The sequence below is a fragment of the Bos javanicus genome, chromosome 1 (assembly GCF_032452875.1).
Source record: "Bos javanicus breed banteng chromosome 1, ARS-OSU_banteng_1.0, whole genome shotgun sequence".
Lineage (NCBI taxonomy): Eukaryota > Metazoa > Chordata > Mammalia > Artiodactyla > Bovidae > Bos > Bos javanicus.
Genome location: NC_083868.1, coordinates 97,571,514 through 97,590,363, shown reverse-complemented (window position 1 = coordinate 97,590,363; position 18,850 = coordinate 97,571,514). Strand labels below are relative to the sequence as shown.

The following is an 18,850-nucleotide window of genomic DNA, read 5'->3' as shown; positions in this document are numbered from 1 at the left end:
ATCGCCAGGTTTACACTCCAGGATCTCACACCCTGAACTACAGTTGAATGCTAAAGGGCCACGTTTGTAACATGCTTGTGATTCCATGCTTGTGATCACAGCTTATAGAACACCTTACCAGGAAGAAAACAGTTCTTAGCCCAAACAAGCTACTTCAGACACTTGGTTTATGTGTACATTAAAAAGATCATTTAGATCTGGTCCATAGTTAGTGAAGCAAGCCAAAAATCTAAAGGAAATAGTGAAGAAGCAGAGAAAGCTGATCTAGAGAACAAAGCAAGGGGATGAAGTAGGTTTGTAGAACCAAGTGACCACGACCCTGTGACAAACCAAAGTGGCCTGAGGCTTTGCAGTCCCCAGTCCCACTTGAGGTGGTATAGCTATGCTTGTTTGCTTGTGCCTGAATGCCCATGATTTTTGCCTATTAAATCCTTACAGTAAATAACCCTTTTCTTTTTTTGGCTTTGCTGCTCACCTTGTGGGATCTTAGTTCCCCAGCCACAGATTGAACCTGCAAATTCCCTAAATCCCCCTTTTCTTAAGCAGACTTGAGCCAGTTTCTCTTCCTGTATCCTCAACTTAGTAACCTAAGTTTTGATCTTTAGTGATTGAGTAGATGGTGATGCTGTTAATTATGATAGGGAGATAAGATGGAGGTTTATGGAAGAGAAGACTTTTTATCTGCTGAATTTGGTGGTGAAACACCTATGTGAAAATGTCTAGCGGTGGTTGGAAATGGTGACTGGAACCCAGTTGAGGTTAAAGCTAGAGATACAGATCTTGCAGCATAAGGCTAATAATTATTGTGACAGAAATAATTTAGGCAACCCTGGGAGATGATATAGAAGAACAAAAGATGAAGACAGAATCATGGGGGAAAATACATTCTTAAGAATGAGCAAAAGACAGAACAGGAGATGGAAATTGGTAACAGGAAGAAAATGAGGGTGGTGCAGATTTCATGAAGACAAAAGTGGCTTTGTACTGAGCACATAGTACAGAGAAATCGGATTCCAGTCAAAGACAAAATTGGGTTGGGTAACTGGAGCATGATGATCCTTTGAGAAAGGCAGCTGCAGTGATAATCGTGGGTAGAAGCCAGGTGGATACAGTTTGAGTAGATGTAAGGATTTTTCAGACTACTTAGTTTGAAAAGCAGAGTACAGCAAACAATCGTTTTATCAAATATCTGAAAAATATAAACCACTTTATTGCTTCCAAACTTGAAACATTGATAAGTGATGAGCATAATAGAGTCTGCAGCACTGTAACAGAAGTCTGGATTTGCATTGGATCTTAAAGGATGACTGCCAAGAAGGGAATGGAAGAAGTAGTTGCAAATCTACTCATTACAATTCAGATGTGCAGAAGAAGTAGAGTTTTCCTACAGAATTTAACATGTTCGTCCCCTTGAGCTCCCACCCAGTGGGAAGTCTGGAAAAAAGTTAAAAACCTAGTCTGATACAAAGACAATTTATATCTTAAGGGAGTGCTTAAACATTTTAAAACTTGTCTTATCTCTACCCTTTGTCTTCTCTCTAAAATGGTGTCCACCTATGTGGAGGACGAGAGGCTTATATAACCAAGAGGCATGAGGGAAAACACCATTCTTTTCCATTTTCTGGACATCCTGCTGGCCTCTGATGCAGTAGGCAGCAGCTTATAAAATATGTGATCAAGTGTTTTCCTAGCCTGCTCAGAGCCCAGTACTTCTTGGCTGACCTGGCTTCACTTTAGTTCTCTTGGATATTAAAAAAGAGAGCCCTGAGACTTCTGCATAAATGCCTCAAACAGTCCTGTTTGGTTGCAGGTTTAGTACATGGCACCCCACTGCAGGCTCCAGATAAGCCTACTTTCTTCACATTCACCTGTTTGCTTCCCATTCAGCTACCTTATGAGTCTCCTCTTGGGAGAATATTGGAACTTGTGGGTCCCCTCCATTGCACAGAGGAACAGAGAGTAGCCTGGGAAAGTAAACTGCATCACAAAGGTTTACTTTGATGTGACTGTGTCCTAGCCTGGGAGAATCTCTTTCAGAATCCTATTGACACCCCTACTAACCAGCATATTATGGAATATTTCAAAACAAAAGCTGAATGGATTACTGCTACATTAAACAACATGAATGAATTGCACTAATGTACAAAAGTAGTTGGATACAAAGAGCATATATATGATTCCATTTATTAAAATTCTAAAACATGCAAAACTGTTGTGTTAGACATCATGATGGTGGTTCTATTGGGGAAGATGGTTGGAGGCAGTTCTGACATTTACTCTCTTATCTGTATCGTGGTTAACACAGATGGGTTAACTTTCTGATAATTCATTTAACTATTAGATACTTCCATTTAAGAGAAGTATATATTTTAAAAAAAATTAATTTGAAGAATGAGAAAACCAGAACGTTGGTTTATAATCTTCAGTGAGATTAAAGATGACCTGGATTGTAAAAATGCAGGTTCCCCAGACTGGAAATTCTGATTCAGTAGGTCTGACTCTTAAGAATCTATTTTTAACAGTTCCCCCATTTGATTCTCATTCTCCATACTTTAAAAAAAAAATGCTGATTTAGCATCTTCAGTTTAAACTATACTCTGGACAGATGTTTGAGCATAAGAAGTCTGTCATACTGTTACACAAGTCTGAGTTTATTGGCTGTTTTAATTGCTAAGAGTAGCACTTCCTCATCAGCTTAATGTTTTCCAAATGTAATGACAATTGTTAAAAATGTTTTTATTTTTTTCTTATAGCATGGTTTTCTTACACCTTGAATTCTGTGGCTTTTCAGATTTGATCAAAAAAGTTTTATTTCCTATTGCATTTTTAACAATATAGAAACCTGACTTTCCTCTGACATGCAACTTTTTTTTAGATAACAGTTATTTAGTTCTAGCTATATTCAGCATGTAATGTAAAAGTGCCAAAGAATTGATGCATTTGAACTGTGGTGTTGGAGAAGACTCTCAAGAGTCCCTTGGACTGCAAGGAGATCCAACCAGTCCATCCTAAAGTAAATCAGTCCTGAATATTCATTGGAAGGACTGATGCTGAAACTCCAATACTTTGGCCACCTGATAAGAAGAACTGACTTGTTTGAAAAGACCCTGATGCTGGGAACGATTGAAGGTGGGAGGAGAAGGGGACGACAGAGGATGAGATGGTTGGATGGCATCACCGACTCAATGGACATGAGTTTGAGTAAACTCTGGGAGTTGGTGACGGACAGGGAGGCCTGGCGTGCTGTAGTCCATGAGGTCACAAAGAGTCGGACATGACTGAGCGACTGAACTGAACTGAATGTAAAAGAACTTTGTAAAAAACCAAGTCTTTATGTCTTCAAAGAAGAAGCCTTAAAGTGAAAAGAAAATAAAATCTGAAACATGCAGCAAATTGGAAACTAAAGTTTGATTAAGAACTAAACTAAGAGTCAAATCAGTAAGTCAAATCAATCATAAGTGTCAGGATACATAAAGTCATACTTAGAATTCTGTAGTCTGTACAGTTTTTTTGGTTCCATTGTAAACATTTGGTGACAGAAGATTTTCAATAAGTGTTTTTTGCAAATAGTGGAAAGTCATGTTATTTCTAAAATTCCATGATCAGATTGTAGTATTGTTTTAATATAACATATGAACAATACTTATTTCAAAAAAAGCCCTGAAACCCATTGCACACATTGTTATTATTAACATCAACTAATGAGTGTATTTCTCAAACAACTGCAGATGTTTTTAAGATTTTGTTTTTCAGCACAGACTCAACCTGATAGCAACCATCTGTCCTGGATGATTCAAGTTCATCTCTCTGAAAGCGTGAGAATGGATTTCGTAAGGCATTTAGGTCTTTTCTGGCTCAGTAACTCTAGAACATTAAGTGAAAAATAATGGCTTGTATAATTTACTAATTTACTCAGATGTTATTCCCATTTCATAACCATTACCACCATCTGTGTCTACCCTTCAACACCCCTGCACGCGCACACACATTTCCCTGGGGAGTAAGGAAATGTGGTATTAGGTGATGAATATAAGGAAAAGCCTGATAAATTTTAAAAGTCATTAATAGGAAATTTTTATCTTAATTCTTTATTAAAGGAATGGAGAATAACAGATTTGGGTTTTTTGTAATGTTAAATTTTTAGAATAAATACAGCTATGATATGAGGAATTCATAATAATAAAGTGAAGGCAATACTTTGACAACTGTAAAACTGAACACCTTTATTTCACCTCATTACTCACAACATTTAGAGACAGATGGTTTTTCCTTTTAGATGCAAAACTTAGAGTAACCTCTTTAAATTGTCCACAGTTGTTTTTTTTTCCTCACACTTTGCCTGGCTTTAGCAGTAATAAATCATTCAGGTTAAACAGTTAAGTGGTATATATGAATTAATAAATTTGTGAACATGAGTCTGTAATCAAAGGATTGTAGTGTCTATTGCCTCTTTGTAGAAATCTTAATTTGAAAACAGTTGGCCACAAACAAGGGTAATTATTTGCCATCAAATCATTAAAATGTTAGTGGCATCCTCCAAAAGAGAATTCTCTTTAAACATTCACTGGCAGCACTGACATGTTTGGAAAGTATACATTTATATGTATTTATATGTGTGTCTGTTTATATATATTTGCCTGTATTTGTGAAATTGTACCAAAACCCATCTATAAAATACCTTAAATTCTTTTTCAATCTCTAAACCCCTTGATGGTCCCTGGAATCTGCCCCCTGAAACCTTTTTACTTCATGACAACTTTCAGTTAGGATACCTAAAATGACCTTTCCTTCTATACTGCTTTACTGTTTGGGTTTATTTTCTTTATAAAAAGAAATTAGTTCCTTGATTTCCTTCTCCAAGTGTTCAAATTTTGGTCCCTATTTTGTAAAATTTTTTTGAAAAAATTACACTACTCAGTTTTTCACAATGGACAGTTACTTAGAATTTAGTATCTTTTACTTGTCTAACAAAAATAACATAATCTTTGAAAGAATTTAATAGACAATAAAATATTAATATCTGAAAAGTAATAAGACATAGATGAAAATTACTTTAAAGTTTGTTTTTCATAGATGTTGACCTACTGGTGCAAGAGAAAAACCTGCATTAGATGACGGGCTGCAAGCTTCTCCATAACCTGGTGTCCAGTAATAATGCCTTTTAAGGCCATTGGAGACTTCTGCAAGGTACACATGTCCATCTACCACAAACGGCTCCACATCTGTATTGTCTGATTTTAGACGGCCTGTGTGAATTAAATCTGAATATGCCTAGGATTTTTAAGAAAAACTGTATCATTAAGAAAATAGTTTATTCACTTCACAAATTTCAACATTCACATTTAGATATGATAATTTATAGTCTGAAATATTCTGACTAACTGCTGAATTTTAATATTTTTCAGGTATTGTTCACACAATGTGTAAATTACAATCTCATAAAACTTATTTCTGCATTTTAACTTTATGTTTTGTTGTCTTATGACTCACTGAGGTAACAATTCTATATATATTACCAATTTTGTGGACCAGAGGTTTCAAGTCAAAATTTTCAAGTCCCAAGGTGACTCATAAATAGGGGTGGAGTGCTGTTGTATATGCCCCTGAAGATCCAGTGATAGCTGGGGATCCAGTTTTTAGAAAAATAAACACCCACAGATTTTGGCTTAAAACTTTTGAGTTCATGGACTCCCTGAAAGTAACCAACAGATTTAGGCTTAGAGACCATTCCCTTAGTATTAGATGCTGGTGTAGCTGGCCACATAATTATTTCTTCATTGTAGAATTTTCTTTGTATATCTTGTATGGATCATTGACATCTACATAAAGGTGTCATACAAACATGTTAAACTAATTTGTCAGTAAGGGTGTGATTACTGTAGAGAAAAGGAGAAATTAGTAAAAGATTCAAGTCTAACTGCTTTCTGCTATAGCTTGTCATTATTAGTCCAACTCAATTCAGCTTCTAGTGTTACAGAATGTGGATATGGTGTTTTTCTGAAATCAAGCTTTTTTTTAAATAGTGTACATGTTATTCATCTTTTTAGTGATAGAATTCTGACTAGCCTTTTGGCAGTTTTTGAGAATTCTGACACTTTATTTTTCTTTCTATTCTTTCTAACTGAAAACTATTCATTATGATGCTTTTTGTGTTTTGAAAGCAGTATTAAGGGTTCTATATATTTACATAAGCAACATACCAAATATTTTGACAACTTGTACTGTATTTTCAAATTTTCTGTCTTGGTTTAATTATTGAGTAGCAGATTAGAGATTGTGCCACATCAAATTTATAATGAATCAACAATTGTGATTTTTTTTTTACAAAGCTAACTTTGGAGTAAAATTAGGACTGTATAATTTATCGTTTTATTTACTTATTTCTTTTCAGCTGCACTGGGTCTTTGTTGCTGTGCACAGGCTTTCCCTGGTTGCAGCAAGCAGGGGCTGCTCTTCACTGCGGGGTGTGTGTTTCTCACTGTGGTGGCTTCTCTTGTGGAGCACAGGCTGTAGGCGCACAGCCTTCAGTAGTTGTGGCACACGGGCTCAGTATTTGTGTTACATGGGCTCCGTTGCTCCATGGCATGTGGGATCTTCCCAGACCAGGAATTGAACCTGTGTCCCCTGCATTGAAAGGTGGATTCTCAACCACTGAACCACCAGAAAAGTCCCTCAGTGATATTTATACTAACATGTAGTACTTGATATCTATCACTGTTTCAACCACAGAACTTTCCAGTAGCTAACTTTTAGAATGTATGTTAAAATTTATCAAAACTGAAGTGTCTCACTATACTTTGTAATCCTGTAATCATCAGTAAATAACACCTGATGTTGTAGGGAAAGCCCCAGGAAAAAACCTCAGTGAAGACAAACTTACCACACATGTAGCTTCATCAAACTTGTTTCCCCAGATGTAGATATGAGAGAGTGTAGGATTTGTTTTCATTGATTGTGAAAGTGCAACAAGTCCTTTTCCCTCTATGTTGTTGCTCACCACAGACAACCTGTGGAGAAACAAAAAGTAACCCTGGAAACAGTTCCACAGAGAGAATGGATGAGCTACCAACAGCATTTATTACACACATCTTATTGTGTTGTCTTAGCATTCAATGTATTCAATGTAGTAGTTAAAATACTGATCTTATAATTCCTGAAATCCAAGAAACTTTTCTAATTGGATTCTTCATGTACCTAAGTAGAGCTACCTACATTTTGGAAATAAACAGGCTATTGTTCTAATTATTATTTAGTAAAGGTTTGGAGTGGATTACAGACATTTTTCAGGATAAAGTCACCTGAGTAATATTTTATGTGAGTCCATTTAAGTAGGGTATTGACTGAAATGTTTTCATGTATCACATAATAAAGGAAGAATTGAGTAATATTTTCTTCTTGATTCATTCTTATTTTAAAGTCATTGTCATATTGAGTGATTATAACTTTTCTGTTAGAATTCGGGATAAATAATATAAGTGATAAGAATTTTCTCATTAACCTTAAGCATTCATAACTGGTATCCATCTAATTTTAAAAAGACATTCCTTTAAAAAGAAAATAGAAGATACTGAAATGTTTTCTGTAACTTAATATGTCAGTTTAGAAACTGAGTTTTCATATTTCACCATGAATCGTAAGTGGTAAGAGGTTTAAGGTTAGAGTTCTAAACAGCTTTTTTTCTGTTATTTTGATTAAATGTAAAACCATACTAACGCTTTAAGAGTCCTGTTGTGTGAAGCAAGAGCGTCACTGAGATAGTTTGCTCCTGCATTTTCCATTCTGTTAAAAGAAAGATCTATTACTTCCAGGGTAGTATTGCTTTTCAGAACATCAGCCAAACACTTCATTCCATCCTGAGTTATTTTATTGCTGGGAAAGGAAAAATACGTGGTTATATATTAAAATATGAAGTGCCCTTTTATTCATTGAGATCGCAGGCTTAGAAACTTTTAAGCAGTACTTTCTATTTTAGTTAAGATTTATTTTAATCACTCAGTTTCTAAAAATGTTAATGAAAATTTGCCATAAAATGTTGCTTCTGTTCTGGTTTACATATTTAAATTGCTCACTCCAGTTATTAGGAGATATTAAATCGGTTTAAACTGAATAATAAGTGAAGCTCAAGATAAAAAGATAAAAATGGTTTTATTTCCTAATTTTTGGATTTAGTGTCTAACACAGAATCATACCTACTATGAATCTTTACATAGATTATCCAGATTATCACTTACCAGCTTACATCAAGGTATTGTAGGCTCCTATTCAGATGCAGTGCATCACATAACTGTTTCATACCACAATTTTTTATATCATGTTTACACATGTGTAATTCAACAAGGCACTGATTTTCTTTCAACATGTGGCCTAAGTGAACTGTAGACTCTTCCTAAAAATAGATAAGTCTTTTTTTCTAAAATATAATTTTAAAGCAGTACATGTTTATTTCAAACATGGTCAGTTATTTAAATTAGCTTTTTAAGAAGATTTTATCAGTTAAGACTGTTAGTCTACAATTTGCTATTTGTTTAGCATGGCTTTTCAAAAGAAATCATTTTGTCACAAATGATACCTTTACCATCTTAGAAATAGGCAATGGGCACTTGTAAAGTACAATGACTAAGTGATGTAAAAGAGGTTAGTTAAAAAGTCTGAGCGCCAAAGAATTGATGCTTTTTAACTGTGGTGCTGGAGAAGATTCTTGAGCGTCCTTTGGACTGCAAGGAGATCAAATCAGTCAATCCCACAGGAAATCAGCCCTGACTATTCATTGGAAGGGCTGATGCTAAAGCTCCAGTACTTTGGCCCCCTGGTGTAAAGAGCTTGACTCACTGGAAAAGACCCTGATGCTGGGAAAGATTGAAGGCAAAAGGAGAAGGGGGCAACAGAGGATAAGATGGCTGGGATAGCATCACTGACGCAATGGGCGTGAGTTTGAGCAAACTCTAGGAGATAATGAAGGAGAGGGAAGCTGGCGTGCTGCAGTCCATGGGATTGGCAAAGAGTCAGACACGACTTAGCAACTGAACAGCAACAACAGAAATAATTATTTTAAAAATATCATTCATCCCAGAAGGGAAGAAAAACACAATAATTGGTACCATGGTTGAGCATGAGGGAATTCCCTGGCGGTCCAGTGGATAGGATTTTCTTTCACTACTGGGCCCAGATTCAGTTCCTGGTTGGGGAACGGAGACCCCTCAAGCTACAGAATGCAGCTTATCTATAGGATGAAGTCCAGATCTCCCAGACTGCTATTCTTAGGCAGTATGCCATTATTACTTATGATTTCAAAGATGCAGTGGTTCATCACATCAGTAAAACAAATGACAAAACAGTTCACACTGGGCTCTTACAATTCTCTAGCCCTTAAACTTTAATCATTTATGTGTTCATCTTAAGCACTCTGCCCCTCACAGGTTTACCCACTGAGAATGAGTTTATAAGAACAAAAGACAACATATTTGCTTAAATAAGCAACATCTAAAACCATATTTATAAAACTCTTACCCAGAATTTAAAAGTTTCCATTCAAGTTTTCATTTGTAAATGGTAGTTTACAATTCTAAAAATACAGTGCATTCATGAACCTTGACATAACCCTCAGTTAGTACCTTCGTTTTATTCACATACAGCATTATTAACTGCTCACTTAGAATACATACCTGTTCACCATACAGTATGGGTCGGTTTAGGTTTAATCCCTTAATTGTTTGGTTTTGAGTTAGGACTGTAGCAAATGCTATCACACTTTGCATTCCCTAAAAACAGATAAATTCATTAAGGAAACTGACAAAGTATATAAAGTAACCTCCTTAATATTTTAGGATCAGTAAAACTGGGCTCTGATAAATCAAAACTGTGCTCTTAAAGGTTTAATTTCCTAGTCCTTGAATGTAGGTTGATAAAATTCAGAAAAAATCCATCTTTAACATGCACGGGGAGTGTCTTAAGGTTTCCTCGGATGTTTACCTCTAGATTTGCTCCTAAATCTTCAAGATTCCATATGATGCAGACGTCAGACATGTGGACACACAAGTGGATCCCAGCTAGGGCTCTATGCTACTTACATATCCTTAATGCAAACCTCGTTTTATATTCATACTAACACACTTTAAATGTGTGATTATGGCAGCAAACCGTTACTAATCACATTTTTCACAACTCCAGTTGGCCCCCTCTGCCTTTTGGAAGGGCCTGATCCTCTCGCATCTCTGTGATGGATACATACCTAGTTGTTACACCAGAAAACCTCTTCCCACTCCACCAGTCCTCTTAGCTTCCTATCAGTTGATTGCCAGATCTTAGAAGCAGATCTTACAGATTCTGCTTCCAAAAGATGTCTCTAATTAGTCCATCTCTGTAGCTACCACCTCACCCAGGTTCTCATCACCCACCTGAACTAGTGCAGAAACTTCCTAAAACTGTTTCACTTCTGTAAATGGGAAACCATAAACCCTTGAAATAAATAGAAAGCATTTGTAAAAATAAATACATGAGTATTAAAATTACTTCAATCTCTGTCAGTCATGCTACACTTGGGGAAGCACTTTCTTAGGGTCTGCATGTTCTGGATCCCTGGCCTGGAATATTCTGCCATATCTCTCCTGAAGGCAGCTCTTTCTCATCCTTCACAGATGAGGCAGCTTTCTTCATCCTAGAATTACTTCCTCAGGTCTTAGGGATAACCATCCTATCACTCAGATGACCTCCTACCTCCTACCATTATCAGAGTACTTTGCCATGTTTGTAGCACTTTGCTCTAATTTACTGATATTTTCTCAACTAAAATATAACCTTTATAAAGGCAGAGACTATATCTGATGCACTCCTGTATCCTTAGAGTCTAGGATTGTGACTATTACGTGCAGAAAATACATAGTTGACCCTAAAGGGTCAGGGGTCAATTGTATACCTTGGTATCCATGGATTCAAAGAACCTTGACTCCTGTAGCAATTGTAGTATTTACTATTGTAAAAAGTCTGCATTTACCTGGACCCAGCAGTTCAAACCCATGTTGTCGAGTCAACTGTATATTGAATTAATGCTTTCCCCATTCCTTACTTACTGTATCTACCCACTTAAACTTTAGAGCCTCCTTGGCCCATCTTACTGACATCCTGTCCCAGTGATTTTGCATTAACCTTTTAACTAGGTTCCTAACAGTAGGCCTGAAGGTTTGAAGGCATGTTTGAAAAAATGAAGCCCGGACTTTGAAGACATATCAGGTCAGATGAGGGCTCTTAGAATTGTGTTAGGTTTTATGCTATAAGTACTCACTGAAAAATGTTTCCACAAATAAAAAATTTATATTATACAAATGAAGTATTTGTTTAATTAAAAGGAACATAAGATTCTTCTTTAGAAAATCCCATGCAAGTTAAGAAGGGTAATAGATGGAAATTTAGGAAGATTTTTATTACACTGGATATTCTTCCATAAAATTATTATAATCTGATTTTTACTTAAAGATTTTTTTTTCTCTGATACTAGATCTTAGAGATGAGCTTAAATCATTCATAAGACTGTCATGTAGCTGGTCTCTTGACACTTCTCTGTGCTAGTTTCCAGGGAGAATGATCAAATACGTGAGTGACTCTCATAACCAGTTTAACTCACCAGATCACAGTCACCCAGATCTAATTTCTCTAAGGATGAATTAATTTGTAGCATTGCAGCAAAAAACATTCCACCCTTATTTTCAATCTTGTTTCCAGTCATTCTTAGGTGTTTCAGAGTTCTATTCTTCTGAAAAGGAAGAGAGGCAAAACTGGATTAAAATTTTAACCCACAGAATTCTCTTCAGATTACGGGAGTTAGGAGACTGTATTACTATTTGCAGACTCGGTCAGTTTTTCATGGAGATTGAACAGAATATATTCCATAAAGGTAATATTCAATTTCCCATAATAGGTAAAAATATAAAGTGTACAATTTGGGGATTCCCTGGTGGTCCAGCAATTAGGACTCTGCACACTCACTGCTGAGGGGTTCAGGTTCAATCCCTGGCCGGGGGACTAAGATTCTATAAGCCACATGGTGCAGCCAGAAAGTACAACTCACTAGATTTTACTACATTCACAGTGTTGTGCAGCCATCACCTCTAATTTCAAAACATTCTCTACCCTTAAGGGAGACCCTATACCCGTTAAACACTCACTTCACATTTCCCTGTATTACTTTGAAAATGACACAATTTCTCAGACATTTGCAAAGTTTAATTCCTTCTCGTAATTCATTCTTTGGATAAATCGTTCACAAAATTACAGACATTTCATTGTCCTAATGAATAAATATTTGAGCCATAAGTGTACATGCTGCTGCTGCTAAGTCCCTTCAGTCGTGTCTGACTCTGTGTGATCCCATAGACGGCAGCCCACCAGGCTCCCCCGTCCCTGGGATTAATTACCTTTAAAATTAAGTCAAACTCCGCCCTGCCCCCACCCCACCCCAAGAGTGGGAAGAAGGAAAGGATGTCCACTCTCACCACTTCTATTTTACATTGTACTGGATGGGGCTAGATAAGGCAAGAAAAAAAGGCATACAGGTTGGAAAAGAAGCAAAACTTCTTGCATATGACAATCTTACGTGTAGAAAATTCTAAGGAATCCACCAAAACAAAAAAAGACCTGTTAGAACTAATATATGAAGAAACACATCCCATGTTTCTGAATCAGAAGACTATTCAGTTCAGCTCAGTTCAGTCACTCAGTCGTGTCCGACTCTTTGCGACCCCATGAATTGCAGCACGCCAGGCCTCCCTGTCCATCACCATCTCCCGGAGTTCATTCAAACTCACATCCATCGAGTCAGTGATGCCATCCAGCCATCTCATCCTCTGTCATCCCCTTCTCCTCCTGCCCCTAATCCCTCCCAGCATCAAGTCTTTTCCAATGAGTCAACTCTTCGCATGAGGTGGCCAAAGTATTGGAGTTTCAGCTTTAGCATCAGTCCTTCCAAAGAACGCCCAGGACTGATCTCCTTTAGAATGGACTAGTTGGAAATCCTTGCAGTTAAAACGGCTCTGTTCCTTAAGTTGATCTAAAGATTTAAAGCAATCCCTCTCAAAATCCCAGCTTGTTTGTTTGCTTTGCAGAAATTGATAAACTGATTTTAAAATTCATGTGAAAATGCAGGGGACCCAGAAGAACCAACACAACGTTGAAAAAAACAAAGAAGACCCACACTTCTTCAAAACTTAACTACAGGACTACAGTAGCCAAGATAGTGTGGGACTGGCCTAAGAACAGATATATAAATTAATAGAGAGTACAGAAATAAACTCACATTTATAATCAACTGACTCTTGACAAGGATGTCAAAATTAGTGGGAAAAGAACAGTTTTATCACAAGGAGGTGTTGGGTCAACTAGATAGCCACATGAAAAAGAATGAAATTACTACTATGTCACTTAATATACAAAAATTAAAATGTATCAAATAACTGAATGAGTCAAAAACTTAGAAGAAAATGTAAGTGTAAATCTTCATGACTTTAAGTCAGATATGACTTTAGATATAAGAAAATGTAAGTGTAAATCTTCATGACTTTAGGTCAGATATGACTTTAGATATAACACCAAAAGCATAAACAACAAGAAAAACAAAATGCATTTTATTGAACTTCTAAAATTGTGTGCTTCTAAAGATACTGCTGCTACTGCTAAGTCACTTCAGTCGTGTCCGACTCTGTGCGACCCCATAAACGGCCGCCCACCAGGCTCCCCCGTCCCTGGGATTCTCTAGGCAAGAACACTGGAGTGGGTTACCATTTCCTTCTCCAATGCATGAAACTGAAAAGTGAAAGTGAAGTCACTCAGTCGTGTCCGACTCTTGGCGACCCCATGGACTGCAGCCCACCAGGCTCCTCCGTCCATGGGGTTTTCCAGGCAAGAGTACTGGAGTGGGGTGCCATTGCCTTCTCATACCCACTAGGATAGCTCAAATCAAAAAGTACCAAGTATTGGTGAGGATATAGAGAAATCCGAATACCCATATATTGGTGGAACATAAAAAGGGGCAACCACTTTGAAAAACAGTTTGGCAGTCATTCAAGATGTGAAACAGTTTCCAAATGATCCATCAATTCCACTCCAAGGTATATACCCTAGAAAACTGACAAGTACACAGAAAAATGTGTGCAAATATTCATAGTAGCATTATTCATTATAGACAAAAAGTGGAAACCCAAATACCCATTAACTAATGGATGAATGAAATGTGCAATGGAATATTACTTGGCAATAAAAAGGAATGAAATATGTTACAACATGGATGACACTTGAAAGCATTAAGCCAGTCAATAAAGGCCACATGTTATATGGTGATTCTATTTATATGAAATGGTCAGAATAGACAGGTAGAAAGTAGATATGACTGCAGGGTGCTGGAGAGAGAGGGAGAGAAGCGTAGAGGGGGATTTCTAACAGGGTCTGTCTTCTGTGGGGAGGAGGTGTTCTAACAACAGTGATAGTGGTGATGGTTGCAAAACTGAATATAGCTGATCACTGAACAACACAGGGGTTAGGAGCAGTGACCCTCTGTGCTGTTGAAAACGAGTTTAACTTCACAGTTAGCCCTCCATATCCAAGTCCTACACTCTCAGATTCGACTGACCATTGTACTGCAGCATGTATTTAGTGAAAGAAACCCATATATGAGTGGACCCATGCAGTTCAAACCTGTGCTGTTCAAGGTGTCCATTGTATACTGAAAAAGCCACTGAACTGAACACTTCCAAAGGATAAATTCTGTATGTGAATGATGTCTTAATAAAACTTGATTATTTTTTTATTGAAGTATAGTTGATTTACAATGTGTTAATTCCTGCTGTTCAGCAAACTGTTATATATACATTTTTAAAATATTTTCCATTATGGTTTATCTATAAAACTGTATTAAAAGTGAGTTCAAAAGTACTCATGTGGTGTCTAAATGTTAATGAAGTGCAACAAAAAATATACATTTGCACAATATTAAAATAAGTTGACATTAACATTTTTTTCTGTTGGTTTCAAGCTAAAATTAAAGAAATTGAAATCTCCAAATTGTTAGTTTGAGGTATATGAATGCTTACATGTAGGGCTTTAGCAATCAGTTCTCCACCTTCAGGCCCAATGTCATTAAACATAAGATTTAAGTAAATGAGATTATGTTGTTTCTAAAATAAGAGAAAAGAAGTTATTATACATGTATTACTAGAAATCAATCAAGAATATATGAGCTGCTTTTTAAGTAAAAGTGTTTACCAGCAAAGAAAATCTTTATAACTAGGAAATTTCAAGGTCCAGCAAAACAAAGGACGATTAAGGGAAAAAAATCAACATTCTCATTTAAACAAATACAATTACAGGATAAAGTAAAAGACTTTTCGTTTTTTTCATTTTTTTTTAAATTGGAGGATAGTTGCTTTACACTGTTGTGTTAGTTTCTGCTGTACAACAATGTGAGTCAGCCACTAAGCATACACACATCCCTCTTGAGCCTCCCTCCCACTATATTCATTTTTCATCAATGATTCAAAGTATGGATGTGCTTTATGTACTGAACCATAGTGTGTCACTTTGCAAAAGATGACTCAAGATGCCCTAGGTATGAGCTCTACTGAGACCATATACACAAATGTGTTTTTACTGTATTTCAAGTGTTGTAGCACAGTCAAGACCCTTGATATTTTGCAAAACTATGTTTTGTGTATATGTCTCTAGACTAGGTGATTTCACCATAAACAGATCTGAGAACATGTTGGTGGCTATGATTTTTGCAGCATTTTGATTTGTGGTTGTTGAAAATAACTTGGTTAGTTGTTTGTTTTTTAATCTTCACTCCATCCTTATATTCCGTGCTATTTCATGGGTATGAGAATTTTAAGATCTTTTTTGGCTCAGTAGAGACACTTGCAGCACATGAGAATGGGACAAATAGCTAGGAAATTAAAAAGCCAATTTAAGGGAAGAATAAAAAATGATATATGCTGCTTTAAACATTTTAACTGAAAATACAGACACACACATGTATATGCCAATCTTCTGAGGTTGAAACAAAGCCTTTTCTTTGAGGACACCTGTTCTTATTGGTGGACCACACTACCTTTCTTAAATAAAATGCAACCATAAAGCAGCATTTCAGTTTGGGTGTCTCCAAAGTGAAGTCTACAATAAAGGGTTAATTAGCAGGCTAGGGCTGCTGAAACCCTGCACATTCCAAAGAAAAGGCTGGTTCTTAACTCGGTCCTGGAAGAAAAAAAAAGGAACAAAGAACATTTTGCAGTAAGATACCTGGAGCAGTTTTGCAGCATAGTATGCGCCAACATCACTCAGGAGGTTGTATCTAACATCCAGACCTGAAGAATACAGATGAGTAGAAGCTGATATTCCTCCTAATGAATAATCAGGAGAATGAGAACAGGAAGGAATGATGCTTAAGGAAACATACCATTAATATATGAATTATTCTTTAAAACTCTGCAAAGGATCCAGAAATCTTCACCTGTTACTCTTTCTCCTGATACTGAGCGACTGTTACCAGCAATATTTAATGTGATTCCTACCGATCTGTTAAAATATTAAAAGGAAATCCAGTAAAGAAATAAAAATATTTTCCCTTCATGTTTAGTGACATCACTGGATAGTATTTACTGGAACCAAGTACCACAATACAGATTTTTATCAAGTGTAACTTAAAACTACTGAATATATACTACAGCTTTTGAAAAGCACTTTATGCATAATTTAATTTCTCAACCACAGAAAAAACCAAGTATTCCCACTTGACAGGTAATGACATTGAAAAATGTCATTCAGTGATTTGCATAAATAAACCCAGCTCACAGAAGTTAATGACCAATCTGGAACTCAGACTTGGAGAATGCTGGTCTAGTGCAAGACCTGTGTCAGTCATCTATGCTGAATCAAAAAAGCATGTCCATTTCATCCAGCATTTGCACATGGCTTTCAAATCACTCAGTATCCCAAGAGTTTTCACACAGATGAGTATCAGTGACTGTTCCTGATGTAATCAAGTATATGTCTTCCTTACCCTTTTTCAATTTCTTTATCCACTTCTTGGAGTATTTGCAATATAAAAGGTTTAATTTCCTGGGACTTTTCCAAACATAGGTCATAATAATATTCCTGGAGACCACCAATAGACGCTGAAATTTTTGAAAAACAAATGCAATACTTTTCATCACATATAAATTATCCCAGGAGCTTCCTCCCACCAAAATTAGATTTCTTTCAAAGATACAAATATGTGTGTAGAGTCAGGGGTAAGGGGAAGAAAAGGAAGAATAGAGAAAGTAAAATAAGGAATGGGAGAGAAGAAAAATACTGTTTGGAGAACTAGGGCCATAGAGGTACCCACTGAGGATGGGCGGACACTTAACTTGGAAGTGACACAAAAGGAGAACTAACTTCTGTTAAGTAATAGGCCTGGCAGCTGAAGAAAATGACGTCCAGAAAAATTAAGTATTTTGCCTGAAATCATACAGCAGAGTATTGAAGACTCCAAAGCCTCTTTCCATTCTGCCATAATGGATTAGGGTAACTCATGTTTGCTTATAATGGCTTCAGATAAAGACAGTTTAATCATAGAGTCTAAACTCAAAAGGGATCTGAAAAATCAAGTCCAACAGGCTTCTTGAAGACCTTCTATACCCTGTAAGTTGATACCATCTTTGAATACAGCTCTGTCTGTTCTTCCTAGAAGAACAGGTCTCTCCAAGTTGAGACCTCACTCATAGAAGTGCTTTACCTACCATTGTCTTCTATTTCCTCTTTCTAAAGGTGATTTTTCCCTGTCAGTCGCTAATAGGGAAGACAAACAAAACAGGAGTTGAAGTCTTCTTCCTCTGTTATACCTGCAGCTTTCCTTGATGCATCATCTTATTATTTTCGATACTACTTTTTAAAAAAACTTTTATTGGAATATAGTTGATCGACAGTGTTGTGTTGGTTTTAGGTGTACAGAAAAGTGAATCAGTTGTACATAAACTGTGTGTTGTGTAGTGTGTTAGTTGCTCAGTCCTGTCCGATTCTGCAAAGGATGGACTCCCCATGGACTGTAGCCCACCAGGCTCCTCTATCATGGGATTTCCCAGGCAAGAGTACTGGAGTAGATTGCCATTCCCTTCTCCAGGGGATCTTCGAGACCCAGGGATCAAACCTGAGTCTCCTGCATTGCAGGTAGATTCTTTACTATCAGAGCCACCAGGGAAGCCCACATACACATACATATATCCACTCTTTTTAGGTTCTTATCCTTCAGTCCCTGGTTCATTTCTGGCTCAAAGGAGGTACTGGTTGCTTTGGGCTTCCCTTGTGGCTCAGCTGGTAAAGAATTCGCCTGCAATGTGGGAGACCTGGGTTCGATCCCTGGGTTGGGAAGATCCCCTGGAGAATGGAAAGCTACCCACTCCAGTATTTTGGCCTGGAGAATTCCATGGTCTGCATAGTCCACGGGCTCGCAGAATCGGACACGACTGAGCAACTTTGACTTCGCTTCACCCATATAATTTACAGTGTATCAAGTAGAGTCACAGTAGGTCCTCATCTATTTTATATATAGAAGTGTGTATATATCAGTCCCAATTTCCCAGTATATCCCTTCTCCCCTCCCCTTTGTTATTATTTTAAAAGCATCTTTTTCCAGGCCCAGGCTTTCTAGTGTAGAAGGTATGCTAACACTTTTCTTACAAGCACACACCGCTCCCTGTCTCTTTTCTGTCTTAGCTTTTGTGTTTGTGTCTCTCTAAGAGAGCTCAGTGATCTCACTACTCAACCACCCTGAGATCTTGAGGATCCAGCTTCTCTAAGTCTCTTCATCTCAAAAATGTTCCTTCATGAGTGGATT

At 37.0% G+C, this 18,850-nt stretch overlaps 1 protein-coding gene across 1 annotated transcript in view; it reads right to left on the bottom strand.

The window, feature by feature from the left end:
* Positions 1–4,203: 4,203 nt before the first annotated feature.
* LRRC34 (leucine rich repeat containing 34) overlaps positions 4,204–18,850 on the bottom strand; it is an 18,497-nt gene continuing 3,850 nt past the window's right edge. The window contains exons 2-10 of the mRNA XM_061416490.1: positions 16,433–16,551; positions 16,276–16,340; positions 15,075–15,158; positions 11,618–11,746; positions 9,663–9,758; positions 8,232–8,386; positions 7,714–7,869; positions 6,881–7,007; positions 4,204–5,271 (exon numbers count right to left, since the gene is read on the bottom strand). Coding sequence (XP_061272474.1) covers positions 5,068–5,271; positions 6,881–7,007; positions 7,714–7,869; positions 8,232–8,386; positions 9,663–9,758; positions 11,618–11,746; positions 15,075–15,128 — 921 coding nt within the window. The 5' untranslated portion in view covers positions 15,129–15,158; positions 16,276–16,340; positions 16,433–16,551 and the 3' untranslated portion in view covers positions 4,204–5,067. The remainder of the gene's footprint in view (positions 5,272–6,880; positions 7,008–7,713; positions 7,870–8,231; positions 8,387–9,662; positions 9,759–11,617; positions 11,747–15,074; positions 15,159–16,275; positions 16,341–16,432; positions 16,552–18,850) is intronic.